The sequence below is a fragment of the Phlebotomus papatasi genome, chromosome 1, assembly GCF_024763615.1.
Source record: "Phlebotomus papatasi isolate M1 chromosome 1, Ppap_2.1, whole genome shotgun sequence".
NCBI lineage: Eukaryota > Metazoa > Arthropoda > Insecta > Diptera > Psychodidae > Phlebotomus > Phlebotomus papatasi.
Genome location: NC_077222.1, coordinates 54,836,797 through 54,851,344, shown reverse-complemented (window position 1 = coordinate 54,851,344; position 14,548 = coordinate 54,836,797). Strand labels below are relative to the sequence as shown.

The 14,548-nt window shown below is 32.9% G+C and overlaps 1 protein-coding gene across 1 annotated transcript in view; it reads left to right on the top strand.

Moving 5' to 3' along the window:
* Positions 1-6,296: 6,296 nt before the first annotated feature.
* The window catches only part of LOC129807014 (dynein axonemal heavy chain 5), a 29,940-nt gene continuing 21,688 nt past the window's right edge, over positions 6,297-14,548 (top strand). The window contains exons 1-8 of the mRNA XM_055855961.1: positions 6,297-6,532; positions 7,377-7,448; positions 11,554-11,619; positions 11,699-11,855; positions 11,962-12,103; positions 12,225-12,483; positions 12,793-12,993; positions 13,139-14,500. Of these exons, the coding sequence (XP_055711936.1) occupies positions 6,455-6,532; positions 7,377-7,448; positions 11,554-11,619; positions 11,699-11,855; positions 11,962-12,103; positions 12,225-12,483; positions 12,793-12,993; positions 13,139-14,500 (2,337 nt within the window). The 5' untranslated portion in view covers positions 6,297-6,454. The remainder of the gene's footprint in view (positions 6,533-7,376; positions 7,449-11,553; positions 11,620-11,698; positions 11,856-11,961; positions 12,104-12,224; positions 12,484-12,792; positions 12,994-13,138; positions 14,501-14,548) is intronic.

The following is a 14,548-nucleotide window of genomic DNA, read 5'->3' as shown; positions in this document are numbered from 1 at the left end:
CGAAGATAATGAACTCTATTTTTAGATAAATGCACAATCTCTTCTAAACATATTAGGATGTCAATCCTATTTAGAAAAAGAACTTACGACTAGGTTTCAGTGTATCTACTTTAAGGCAAAAAATCACAATTCATAGCTTTAAAAGAAATACGGAAAAACTAATTCCTTTATTTCGAACAAATCCCTCCACTTATATTGATAATGGTAGGAATAAGACATCAAACTCTGGGCGCAAAAACTGAAATCCGATGCTAGAGAAGTCGTAGTAAACTTTTGTAGTAAAAATAACAATAGCAAAAGTTGAGCAAAGTGGAACAAGGATAGACACTTTCTAATGTTACATATTTGACCTTTTTCATATCCCAAACAATAATTTTCTTTGAAGTATTATCTGCAAAATCCCTAATACATTGCTGTCTTTAAGCTTTTTTTTGGACCAATTTTATATACAAATAAGAATCTGAATCAATCAACCCAATCAACATTGTGATTGTTTATTTATTTTGTCTGAATTCCTTCAATTCATACTGGAAATTAAGATATCTTTTATATAGGAGAGAGGATACATTTGAACTGAAGAATCACGAATCAACATTTTGGCTACAGGATATTTATTTGCTGAATGAGTAAGTTAAATAGATTTTTTTAAATTTGGAATTGAAAATGCATTTTCCTTTAGGAATGGTTTCTTTTAAATTTTATTTCTTCTTTTGAAAGTCCTATCGATAATTGATATAGAAAGGTTCATTAAACTGTCGAGAACTTTGGTGATATTCCTATTAAGTGATGCTACTTTTTAATTATGGTCTTATTTGAATAAATATATAAAAGCTCTCTATTAAGAAATTTGGAAAAAGAAAAAAAAGGAAAACGGGTAGAAAAAAAACTCATCAACCCGTGAGATCGGTTCTTTACTTCAAGATTTGAACAGCTACAATTTATTAAATTAGATAAATAATACAAAACCACTTTACGATACCACAAAAGATGCGAATTCGAGCATTCTGTAGAACTTGAATGCTTAATACCAACTCTTTGTATCACAAATATTCTGAAAATAAGTTTATTATTTCACAGAGAGAAAAAATGCACTAAAATCAATGCATTTTTGCGCTATTTATGGCATCAAAAAGGCTCCTATACCTTTTGTGATTGATTTTAGTCCATTTTGGCATCAAAATCAAGTAAATCTATGGCATTAAAACTATGCCATAAATGTCTTACTTTTTAGTTACTTTCCAGTATGTTGTGGTATCAATTTAAGAGCAGTAGTATCAATTTCTAGAACATCGTGGCATCAATTTAAGAGCATCGTGGCATCAATTTAAAAGCATTGTGGCATCAATTTAAGAGCATTGTGGTATCAATTTAAGAGCATCGTGGTATCAATTTAAGAGCATTGTGGCATCGGTTTTAGAGTATTGTGGCATCAATTTAAGAGCATCGTGGCATCAATTTAAGAGCATTGTGGTATCAATTTAAGAGCATCGTGGTATCAATTTTAGAGCATCGTGGCATCAATTTTAGAGCATTGTGGTATCAATTTTAGAGCATCGTGGCATCAATTTAAGAGCATTATGGGATAAATTTTAGAGCATTGTGGTATCAATTTTAGAGCATCGTGGCATCAATTTAAGAGCATCGTGGCATCAATTTTAGAGCATTGTGGTATCAATTTAAGAGCATCGTGGCATCAATTTTAGAGCATTGTGGTATCAATTTAAGAGCATTGTGGTATCAATTTTAAAGCATTGTGGTATCAATTTAAGAGCATTGTGGTATCAATTTAAGAGCATTGTGGCATCAATTTTAGAGCATCGTGATATCAATTTAAGAGCATCGTGGCATCAATTTTAGAGCACTGTGGTATCAATTTTAGAGCATCGTGGTATCAATTTAAGAGCATTGTGGTATCAATTTAAGAGAATCGTGGTATCAATTTAAGAGCATTGTGGTATCAATTTTAGAGCATCGTGGTATCAATTTAAGAGCATTGTGGCATCAATTTTAGAGCATCGTAATATCAATTTAAGAGCATTGTGGTATCAATTTAAGAGCATCGTGGCATCAATTTTAGAGCATCGTGATATCAATTTAAGAGCATTGTGGTATCAATTTAAGAGAATCGTGGTATCAATTTAAGAGCATTGTGGTATCAATTTTAGAGCATCGTGGCATCAATTTAAGAGCATTGTGACATCAATTTAAAAGCATTGTGGTATCAATTTAAGAGCATTGTGGTATCAATTTAAGAGCATTATGGGATAAATTTTAGAGCATTGTGGTATCAATTTTAGAGCATGGCATCAATTTAAGAGTATTGTGGCATCAATCTTAGAGCATAGTGGTATCAATTTTAGAGCATCGTGGCATCAATTTAAGAGCATTGTGGCATCAATTTAAGAGCATAGTGGTATCAATTTTAGAGCATCGTGGCATCAATTTAAGAGCATTGTGACATCAATTTAAAAGCATTGTGGTATCAATTTTAGAGCATTGTGGTATCAATTTTAGATTATCGTGGTATCAATTTAAGAGCATTGTGACATCAATTTAAAAGCATTGTGGTATCAATTTTAGAGCATTGTGGTATCAATTTTAGAGCATGGCATCAATTTTAGAGATCGTGGTATCAATTTAAGAGCATTGTGGCATCAATTTAAGAGCATCGTGACATCAATTTTAGAGCATCGTGGCATCAATTTAAGAGCATTATGGTATCAATTTTAGAACATCGTGGTATCAATTTAAGAGCATTGTGACATCAATTTAAGAGCATTGTGGCATCAATTTTAGAGCATCGTGGTATCAATTTTAGAGCATTGTGGTATCAATTTAAGACCATTGTGGCATCAATTTAAGAGCATTGTGGCATCAATTTAAGAGCATCGTGGCATCAATTTTAGAGCATTGTGGTATCAATTTTAGAGCATCGTGATATCAATTTAAGAGCATTGTGTAGTATGCAATATTATGAAGTGCTGAGTGCAAGTATTGCACTCTGCCCTAAATTAAATATTTTGCTCATTGCAATATATTTGGGGAGTCAGTGTCATGGTAAAATTGGAGGTGTAACCAACAAGGTGTAAGCATGAGTTGAATAAAGTGATCAAGAGGAAGAAAATAAGACTTTAATTCTACAATTGTGACATCAATTTAAAAGCATTGTGGCATCAATTTTAGAGCATTGTGGCATCAATTTTAGAGCATTGTGGTATCAATTTAAGAGCATTGTGGGATCAATTTTAGAGCATTGTGGTATCAATTTTAGAGCATTGTGGCATCAATTTAAGACGAAGCGGGCACTGTAATTCGTTATCTTTAAAAATAAAAAGACACTGAAACCCCCATTATATTGATCATCTTATTTTTACAATATTAATATACATTTAGTAAGTGTTAAAAAATATAAAATAAAATCTGCTAAACATACTCGGGGCAAGGGACTGGCAATTCAGCAATCCTCCCCTTATAAAATAAATAATGGTGCATGTCTCGAAAATCTCGCATACGAGAAGACCGGTATCTGTATGGAATGTTGTGCTACCAATATTATTGTGAAATTGTTGTTTATTTATTTTAACTGTTTTTTTTAAAGAGTTTTGCCAATCAAAAATTACCACTCGGAGTAAAATGTATCAAAGGTCAATATTTGCCTTTATATTCTTGAAATTATTCACAAATGGCTCAAAAAGCATGTCTTGTCTTCCCAATAAATAAAGGAAAATGGTTTTCAGCAAAGCTGTAAATTTTCTATAAGTGTCTAATGATTACACTGCAACAAAATTATCCTTTTTGTCAGTGTTTTCGATTAAAGTGATAAAACTTGTTAACCCTTTAACGACGAGACAGTTTTCGCTAACCGAAAATCACCAATAAAAATGAAACCGATAAACGAAACTTGTCAAACGTCTTACCTCTAACCTTCGAAAATCCAACAGAGTCTAATTTGGTGTATTTTTTGACTCTATGAACGATAGAGACAAAAATAGCTAAAAATTTTAATTAATTTTTCTGACGATATCAATAACCGATAATTTTCATTCTAATGAAAAATATTATGTTTGAGTATTGTGGATTCTTTTTCCAAAACGGTTTTGCTTAAAAAAAGCTGGAAGTATAAAAAATAATTAAAATCAATTTTCAATATGAGAATTCAAAAATTCATCACTTTTGAGCTTAAAAATTTACTATACAGCAAGTATAGTAAATTTTTAAGTACTGGAGACTTACAAAAAATATCCTAGATTCCTTCAACCTTCTACTTTACAATTATGTGCAAATATAAGAAAAAAAAAGTTTAGGTGGTCAGGAAAAATTATTTTCTTTATGGGACACCGGTGTTCCAATCGGCTTTAAAGGGTTAAACGGTTCTTGAAGAACACCAAATCTGAAGTCCATTCGTCACGACGTCTTATATATTTTTGTAATACATTTCAAACATGTCTCTGCTTCTAAATATTTAATTTTATTTGTCTGATAAATTGTAAGACACACAATTTCATCATCTATATCTCTTCTAAATGTGCAAAGGACCTTCAATAAAATTAATGGACATTGTTTTAAGATTTCGTGTAAAAATTTGGTGTGTTCACCTTTTAGAGTAATTTTTCATAGTCTTTAAAACTATATTTTTATTTAAAATCGTAGTTCTTTGGAATGTTTAGAAAAAAATTTGTAGAAAAAGATGAAATTACACCTGTTTTAGGTCCGAATTAATTTAAATTCTATAATTTGAACTTTGGAAAACATAAATCTATAAAATAAAAACAGAAATAAATTTAGATTTGCTCGCAACGAATGAATTTCAGATGTGAGATCCTTCAAGGCTTTAAAAAGCTTTATCATTTTTATCAAAGAGACCAAATTTTATTACACATGTTGGTTAATCTCTTTTGTTAAGAAATCTCTAAGGTCTTCTAAGAGAACTTTTTGTCATATTCAGTCCCTATTTTAATTATCCTTTACGTTGTATTTCCTCTTTTTCTCTTTACTTTTATCCCGAATTTCACTAGGGGGAGGTGGGGCTACTTTTAGCTGTGGGGCTACATTGTTATACGATTTTTTTCGCAAATTTCTCAAGGAAACTGGGTGTTTGTGAAGAAACAATTGTGGATCTAAATGAAATAATAGTAGGGGAATGCGCGCTACCTTCGGACGATTTATGCTTCGCACAAATAATTTTTTGCAATGTGTTATAAATGAATTTGATCCATTATAATATTATATTATATTTTGATAGCTAGTACAATGCCTCAAATTTTCAGAAAAGAAGCTATGGGTGAAATCCATAAGGAACATAGAGAAAAAAATGAATTGTCCGAAGCATGAGTCGTCCGAAGGTAGTGCGCTTTCCCCTAAGGACTAGCTTTAGAAATAGGCGAAAAAATCATATATCAATGTAGCCCCACAGCTCAAAGTAGCCCCACTTCCCCCTACTTATTTTATTAGAATTTAAACTGTTATATTTGTGAGACTTCTATTTAGTTTTTCTTGGTAAGTGAGTAACAAGATAAATAAATCACCACATACTTAGAAAATTAGAGATTAGAAAAAAATTTGTTAACTTCAAATGAAATGGGATTAGAAAAGATAAACTGCTTTTTGTAGTATGTTTATAAAATTCTTGGATTTGGTTGCAATGCAACAAATTTAATTCACCTAACAATTGTTGTAAAATTTTTACTTGAAGTATTGTCCATGAAAGTTTATCCATGAAAGACTACCTCGTGGAAAGATGATTCAGATAAATAAGTTTGTCTGCAAGTTAAGGGTGTGAACAAGATACATGATACATGGAAATTGATTAGTAGCATGAAAAATAGCTATAACATCCAATTTTTATCGCAAATAGTGTAGGTGGATAGCTCGAAAAAAAAAATACTTTGTTGATATAGTGGAAAGAGCCTCACGACCCCACGTGTATCCGGACATGGTGAATGAATATTTTCATCAATGATTTTGTGCCATATGGTTCGGAAGGAAATACACAATATATATTGACTGACAGGGGTGAATGGGGTCTAAGTACGACATCAAGTCTAATATTAGACCCTCATTTGTTGCATTTTCTGAACTTTACCTATAACTATGGTAACTTTTTTGTTTAACTTGTGGATAAACAACTGTTGAACTTTTGTCTTCAATCAACTGTTGAATTTGCAACTGTTGATTGCAGAATCAACAGGTTGTTCATGGGAGTGGGAGAGTATTTTTGGAAATTTTTCGTTACCATTGACAACATATTTGGTCGATAACAATAAGATTTTCGATTTTTCACCAGTCAAAGGATAAAATTTGAAGAGAAAAGATAGTACTGAAAAAGTTCTTGAGGAAAAATTTGAAAATTTTGAAGAAATTATGATTTAATTGCGACAGAATTTATTGAAAAGTTATTGGAATAGTATCTAATTAATTTTTTTTTCAATAAGAGTATTGTAAATTAAGCTTGAAAATGTTTGTTCACGATCTACGTGCCCACGATTCGGGGGACTCTGGAGATGAAGATATTCCACAGGGTGATTTGCTCCAGGTTAAACACAGAAAAGTTTTTTTTTCTCTATTTGTCTTTTAAATTAATTTGCCAATTTAGACCTAAATGATTTGATATAAAATGATGAGTTAATTTATGGAAAATTGTTACGTAAGATTGGAAAAAATGTCGCATTTGTGAAAGAGTTTGTTTGATCAATGAATTCGACAAATCAATATCTAATAAAATGGCATGAGCCAAAAATAACCACTCAAGCATATATTGCGAATATTTGTTCTTATGATTATATTTCCCCTTTCACAATCATTTTCATATGTCGAAGCAATAAATATGTCATTATATACACAAATTAATTATTAATATTGTAAAAAAAATATTCTATACTTTTCATTTTCAGACAAATACATCACATGTCTAATTTTCCAAATGATACAACACCCAAAATCAAAAATCACATCATGAATATACTCTGAGAAATATGTTTTTTGACACCAATCTCTTTCTTTTTGTTAACAACAAATGGAGCTGATTACAGACAACACACAATTTTGATAATACCAACATAAAAAGAGACAGAGTGAAGATAATATTTCGTATTTTCTCGACACAATTTTTTTTTCACAAACACCAATAAAAAAAAGTAAAAAAAGAAAAAAAGACAATTTTTGTACCAAAAAAAGGACTTTGCCATTTTCATCATAAAAAAAAAGAAAATGATATTGTTTTTTGAATGAATGAGTAAATGTTTTGATTTTTGCTATCTCTCTTTTCCCAACCCCTCCAACAATCCAAAATATCAATGTGCTTGAAAACCCATCGTGTCTAAAATCAATTGGCTATTTTTGAAAATTACCCAAAATACGCAATGGATCCGGATTCACAGAGAAGAAGGGAAGAATGCGAGCGGAAAGCGCGTCGTGGGGAGATGGATCCCCGGTTGGAGTTTACTTTTCAGGTAAAATATCATTTTTATTATTCACATTATTTCGCATATTCTTTCGAATTTATGTCAAGCACTGAGACGGATAAATCCTTCAGAGATTTAGTAAATATAACTCCAGTGAAGAAGGAATAAAAAAATGCTTCGGGGAGAATAAAAAGTAATCATTTGAAAAGAAATGCGCGAATGAACTTCAATTGAAGTGGAATAGACATGGAGTTGTATAAATTTTGTAGAAAATTATATGAATTTTGTAGTTAATTGATTATATAGGAAGTTCATTTCTGAGCATTTTAGCTTTTATTGATGTATTAAAAATTTAAATTATAAATTGGTAATGTGAGTATAATATTAACTTTATTTCATTTGTGTATAAATTTATATTTCACAAACAAAATTTATGCACACTGCTACAAACTTTTCATATTAATAATAGGAGAGGGTAGCGCAGTTTAACACAGTTCAATATATATATTTTTTAATGAATATGGTTTGGATTAAAACTACCCTCTTTTGCGCGTTCTTATCTTGAATTTTGGTGTTACACTAAAATCATATGACTTTTCTAAAGTCATACGTAAACTCAACTGCGACCCATCAATTCCTTTCATAATATATTAAAATATATAAAAATACTGAAATATTTGAGAGGAAACATAGTTTTGGGGTAGTTGACAAATCGGTGGTAAAATGAAACCATAATTCTCTAAAGTCAATATTTCTTAAAGTGTAGTTTGGCCAGTAAGGACATAAGGGCCAGACAACACACAGAGCAGTTTTATCCTTCTTAGAAAATAATAAACTTTCTAAGATTGCTTAATCAATTTTAAAATGATTGCAATTATCTATTCAAATAAACATAGATAATTACGATTATTTTTTTAAGTGGTTTGATAATAATAAAGTATCGAGCATTGATTAATGAATTATAGAAGGATTCGGGAAATTTTGATCAGGATTTTGAAAATATGTGATTTTCAAGTAAGCTCGTGGTACAGTTTCCTTTGTTCAATAATTTACAACTATTTAAAATATTCATTAAGTAAAGCTCGGTAAGATATTTTCCTAAATATATATACAAAATTTATTTTCGGTTTCTTATTTACAATATATACACACATATGGTTATTTTTGAAATTATCAATATTTCCAAAAACAGTTTTTGTTTATATTGGTATGTTCCTAAATAAAATACTCCATGAATCAGATTTGTCTTAAGGAAAACAACAAATCGAAAATATTTTTTAAACTTTTTTTGAATTCTTACAAATTGTAAATTATATTTATAATATTTTTCAGAAAATGATTTTAAATTGAACAAAATCTTACGAACAAATTGCGAAATATATAATAAATATAATTTTTTATTGAACTTTACATTAATTCCACCCAAACCGTGCGTCCGCCGCCGTCTCAGCGTTGATGACCAACCTCCGAAGCCAAACGGCGGAAATGCTTCTTCTTAAGCTGTATAGGGGAAAGTACTCTCCCTTCGAACGTTCATGCCTTCGAATAATGTGAATGTTCTTTTAATTTTCCTAAGAGACTTACACATTTCTATTAAATGTTAGATGATTTATTATCAATTGTAGATAATTCCGTGACAATTTAGTGTAAATCTCTTACGAAAAGCGAAAGAAATTCACATTATTCGAAGGCATGAACGTTCGAAGGGAGAGCAATTTCCCCTAGTTTTTTGTCGCTATAACGATCTTTTCTTGCATACATACAATATGTGTCATGACAGAGAAAGACTTGCACAAGGGCACGGGGGTGCAGAGTGCGATTTTGAGAGGAAACGCTTATCCCAATGGCTGTTAGCGACCTCTAAAGAGGACGTAAGTCCTCGAGAAATGAATTATGTTTAAGAAGATTTCCTTTTAAAACTGAATTTAAAAGCGATATGAGTATAATGTAGGGGAAAGTGGTCTGCCTTTGAATGCGACAGCCTTTGAATATTGTATTTTTTTCATTTTTCTTTAAAGCATAAATTCTTTTCTATTAACTATTAGATAGCTATTCATAATCCTCACAAGTCATCAAAAAATGCAGACCCTAGCTCTTATTTTCTAGGTGCTAGGGCAAGAAAACGAAACTGTGCTCTAAACTGTAATTTTGATGTTCCACAATTCATGTGTTTTTTCACTATCAAAATAATTTTTCGAACAAATCTTCTATTGTGAATCATAGAAGGTTATTCCTGGATGGTATTTCTCCAAATACATTTTGATTCAGATGAGACAATTTTTGTGGGTGATAAAAGTTTGCAAATATTGCTCTGCGGCAGCCTTTGAATCTTAATGTTGTGTGCCTTTGAATCCTCTTTTTCCATACATTGAAACATCTGACAGCTTCCTGTCCGGGAGCAGAATAGAACTCCTACTTTTGGTTTGACGAATGTCATACAAATACTTATAACATGCTATCTTGCTCCGGCCAGGATGTTTCAAACTGACAATTGTCAACTTCAATTGCGTTTTATTACAAATTTTTAAGTGAAAAACAGTGCTTCAGAAAAATGTAAAAAATGTTGTTGTATAATGACTCTTGACTACAGTGATTGTTTTATTGAGTGCATTAGGGTTCATGCTAATCAATTATGGGCCGTTTAATGTTACAGACCTAATATTCTCAGTGAAAGATTAAGATTCAAAGGCTGCCTAACCACATTCAAAGGCAGACCATGCAGGCTGCCTTTGAATATATCGACATCACATTTTCAAGTTTCTCACCAGGAAAAACTGAGGACTTGCGAGTCCTGAATGGGGTAAGCATAGAAGCTCAATGAACAAGAGAATTTTTTGGTGTAGTGCAAAGTAAAACTCATGTTGTAGTTTACTCTGCAAAAAATCTGAAATTTTGAACATCATTTTACGTTCAAAGGCAGACCACTTTCCCCTACTCCCCTAAGTTTAGTTTTACCCAAACCTGTAGAGAAATCCTGAAGTATAATATTGATTTTCTTAATAACCAAATAGAATCACTGTCGGCCAAAATCCCGAAAGTCAAAATTCCGAATGCCAAAATCCTAAAAAAGCCAAAATCCCGAAGAGATAAAGTCCAAAATAATTATGATTTTCGAGCGGGGAAATCAGTAATTTGGAAATAAAGAAGACGTGTAGCTTCTTTCGATGTCCACTTTATTCTCTTCTTCTTTCGTTTAATACATGATATTTATATGATTGCTCTCCCTTCGATCTTCTTTGTCTTTTATCAGATAATCTATTTTTAGAATTTTATGATCTTATGACGATTTGAATTTCGCAAGAAGTACATTCCTATTCAAGGTAATATAAACATTGTGGTTTTTTGTCAATTAAACATCAAAGAGTGATCCATATAAGTCGAAACTGTGAAAGATAAACATTCTCAGAAAAATGAATTCTCAAAAAAAAAAAATGTAATATATATATAAACATTTCCACATTCTTATGTCGCGTCGGTTCAAAAATGAGGACACTTAATATATGATTTATGATCGTGAGATCTAACTAAATGGGTCGAAACCCGAAAACCAAAATCCCGTATGGGTCGAAACCCCGAAAAGTCAAAATTTGGGGTATGTCCATTCTGGATTTTGGCTATTCGTAAATCTTGACTCATTCGAGATTTTGGCTTTCAAGAAAATCTCGAATATGAAAAATCGTAAGACTCGTGTTTGAGCACAACGAATAAAATAGTCTATGGAATTTCGATTTCTAGGGGATCACATAAGGCCCAAATACGTTATTGCTCACCGCTTGATCTTTACGAAATAGCAAAATACTGTTCTTTTGCTTTGTGTAAAAGTTTTCATCCCTTTTAGCACCATTTCAATGCTTTAGATTTTGCTAATTGTACACTATGAGTGTGGTAATAGGGCATTGTGTGTAATCTTGATAAAACTTTCATCAGGATGAGGAGATTCGTCTCTACTTAAACAAAACTTTTAGAAGAATCTGACGATTGTCTAATTAAACACAATCCCTTCTCATTATCCGATGTGGTTGTAAATCCCTTTTTGTAGATGGAATATCTCTGTTTCATCTCAGATGATTCTTAAGAATTAACTTTAATTTTCCACCCACTAACTTTGCACTAGCATATATAATAATATACATTTATCCCTAATTAACCACAGTTGCTGATGGACGGAACTGGATTGCCTCGCCATCAAATTATGGATCACATCTTCGAAGGCGATATGGTATGAGAGACAATTGTCCAGGGATGAATATTGAGAGAGTGATTGATTCTTATATCTTTTTCTTGCACCATTTAATCAGTTGGATGAGATTAATCAACTGTTTCTACCAAATATGAGGAACAAATTGATGTGGTTTTATCAGGAGGTGGATGAACCAGAACCCCAACCAAGTTCAGATGCCCCAAAGGCCGGACCATCGAGGGCAGGAATGTCGAATATTTCCAAAACTCCTCAAGGTGTATAGACTTTGGTTTTTCCTCCTACACTTCCTTCTCTTACAAATTGCCGAGATTACTTTTACTTATCCGAATAAAATTCTTTCATAATACTTTTCCTACTAAGGTACAACATCTAGTGGACCCACCATGAGATTCAAACTATTTCTAACTGATGGATGGAATTGTGGTTTCACCGGTGTCTGCATCTATATGTTTCGCATCAATAATACAAAGCAGTTGCCTGAAGAGGGATTTCACAAGGATTTGTGAGTTTTATTTGCTAGAGATTATTTGGCATATTGGGGAAAAAATTGTCATCCGACCAACTTTGGAAATTCACCTAAAGGCTATTACTCTAATGAATGCCCATAAATATTAAATTTCTAGATATTGCGGCGTAATTGATTCCCGTCGAGTAGGATTAGTTGCGTCGGTTGAGAGGATTGTGGAGTATATTTTTATGCAAGCACTCGGTTTCCCAACTGAAGATGATGAGGAAATAAATCAGCTACTCATCAAGGGACAACTGCTGCCTGGACTCAGATCATTTTGTAGTGCTCTACGGGTGTGTGAGAAAGTCTGCAGTTACGTCAATGTCTTCGAGGATAATATTCACCATTTTTCAGTTCAATCTACTGTGAATGAGGTAATACAAGAATCTCTGGGAAAGCTGAAGGGGCTGCTCATCTAAAATAGTTTAGTGTAAATAAGTATTTTGAGTTCAAGACAAAGTTTTTTAAATAGAAATTTATTGGTTCTAATTGAAGAAAAAATACTGTGGCAATATATGGCTAATAAACCCCCAATTGCGGTATCCACACATTTAGTGAGATGCCCCTTAAAGAGAATATTTATAGCTCAAGATGATTCTTATAATAAATATTAGATGTGTCCAATTTGTGAGAACATGTTAGAGGGTATATCTCAAATCCAATACGACTTTTGTCCGTTACAGGTGAAGGAATTGGCGACAAATCAGGAATTTTGTCGAAATTCTGAAGAGCGTGTCAAGGCATGGATGAAAGGAATTAATGTCAATATTCTGATGGAAAGTGAACAACTCAGGCGTGAAAATGATTCAAGTGGGCCTCAAGATGAATTGGAGTACTGGAAATGTCGAGGAGCACAATTTTCCCAGCTTTTATCACATTTACAGGTGAAGTACCATTTTCTGCGTATGATGCACGACCCATCCGTTTTTTTTTTCTTTAGTAAACATAAGTCATGTTTTATTCACCCAATTATATATTTTTTTGTATAAATATAATGGGAAATATGTTTTCTTTTCAATGATGTCGCAGGAGAAGGAAGTACAGTATACACTCACGACATTGGGACTATCAGGATCGAAGGTGATGAAGCTGTGGAAGGAGACTGATCGAAAAATTACATTTTGTTACAACGAAGCAAGGGATAATTCTAAATTTATCCAGTCTATGGAGCAATGCTGTCATGCTTTGTATCTCGATGATCCGGTCAATATGAAGGAGTCCATTCTGAGCCTCCTTCAAACTGTAAGGCTCATCTACAGTGTATCTCAATTTTACAACACCTCAGAACGTACTTCAGCCCTTATGGTCAAGATCACGAATCAAATGATTGAAACATGCAAGTCTTACATTACGTGCCGAGGAAAGGAAACTATTTGGTCTCAAGATCGAAATTTAATTAGGACTAAATTGACAAATTGCATTAAATTGAATCACATCTACCGAGAGACATACTACGCTGTTCGGGCACAACCATTCTTGCCCAATCAGACACCCTTTGGATTTTCTGAGAATTTCGTCTTTGGCAAGTTTGATACCTTCTGTGAGCGTCTACAGAAAATAATATCTATGTTCAATCTCATTGATGATTACAATCACTTATTTGAGCGTAGACTTGAGGGATTACTTTTGGGAGAAGCACTCGATGAAGCAATGAATAACTTTGGGGAAGCGAAGAAGGAAGTGGTTTTCAAGAAATATGACTACCTAGATCATCGCAATGCAGACTTCAATGTTGATTTTCAGAGTTTCCTTTCCAAGACCAACACACTCAAGGAATCCATTGCATCGATGATTGAATATAATTTCGATACTGTATGGGAGACTCCCCAGGGAATACGCTTTTTGATTCGATTTGAGAAAGTGAGCGAAAAAATTCCATTGACACAGATGGAAGAAAAATATCAGAGAATTCTCAAGTACTGCGAGAAGGAGGTGGAAAGGATTCTCAAGTTATTCCGCAAGCAGCGAGATGATCCACCACTGCCCAGGAATGTTCCACCCATTGCTGGTCGCATAAAGTGGTGTCGCTCTTTGGAATGTCACCTGGCTGAGTTGGTTTCAAGTGTATCAACACATCCCATCCTTCAGAGTCTACCAGCCACCAAGGATCTTGAAAATCGATACAATTCAGTTAAGATAATCCTGACAGAGTATGAGCAAGAGATTGTGTCAATTTGGCTAAATCAGGATGTTACAGTGGCGGATGCCTGTCTTATACAACCTGTTCTTGCACTTCAACACGATAGACTCTTTGTTAATCTGCACTCCACAATCCCACTCCTTATTAGGGAAGCAAAATGTCTCGCAAAAATGAATATTGAATTGCCTATAGTGGCCGCTACGCTTCTTGCTAAACAAAATCACTTCAGCACCATTCAGGATTCACTAAATGTAAGTAAATTTACCTGATCCTAACTAAATTACTTGGAATTGCTTTTT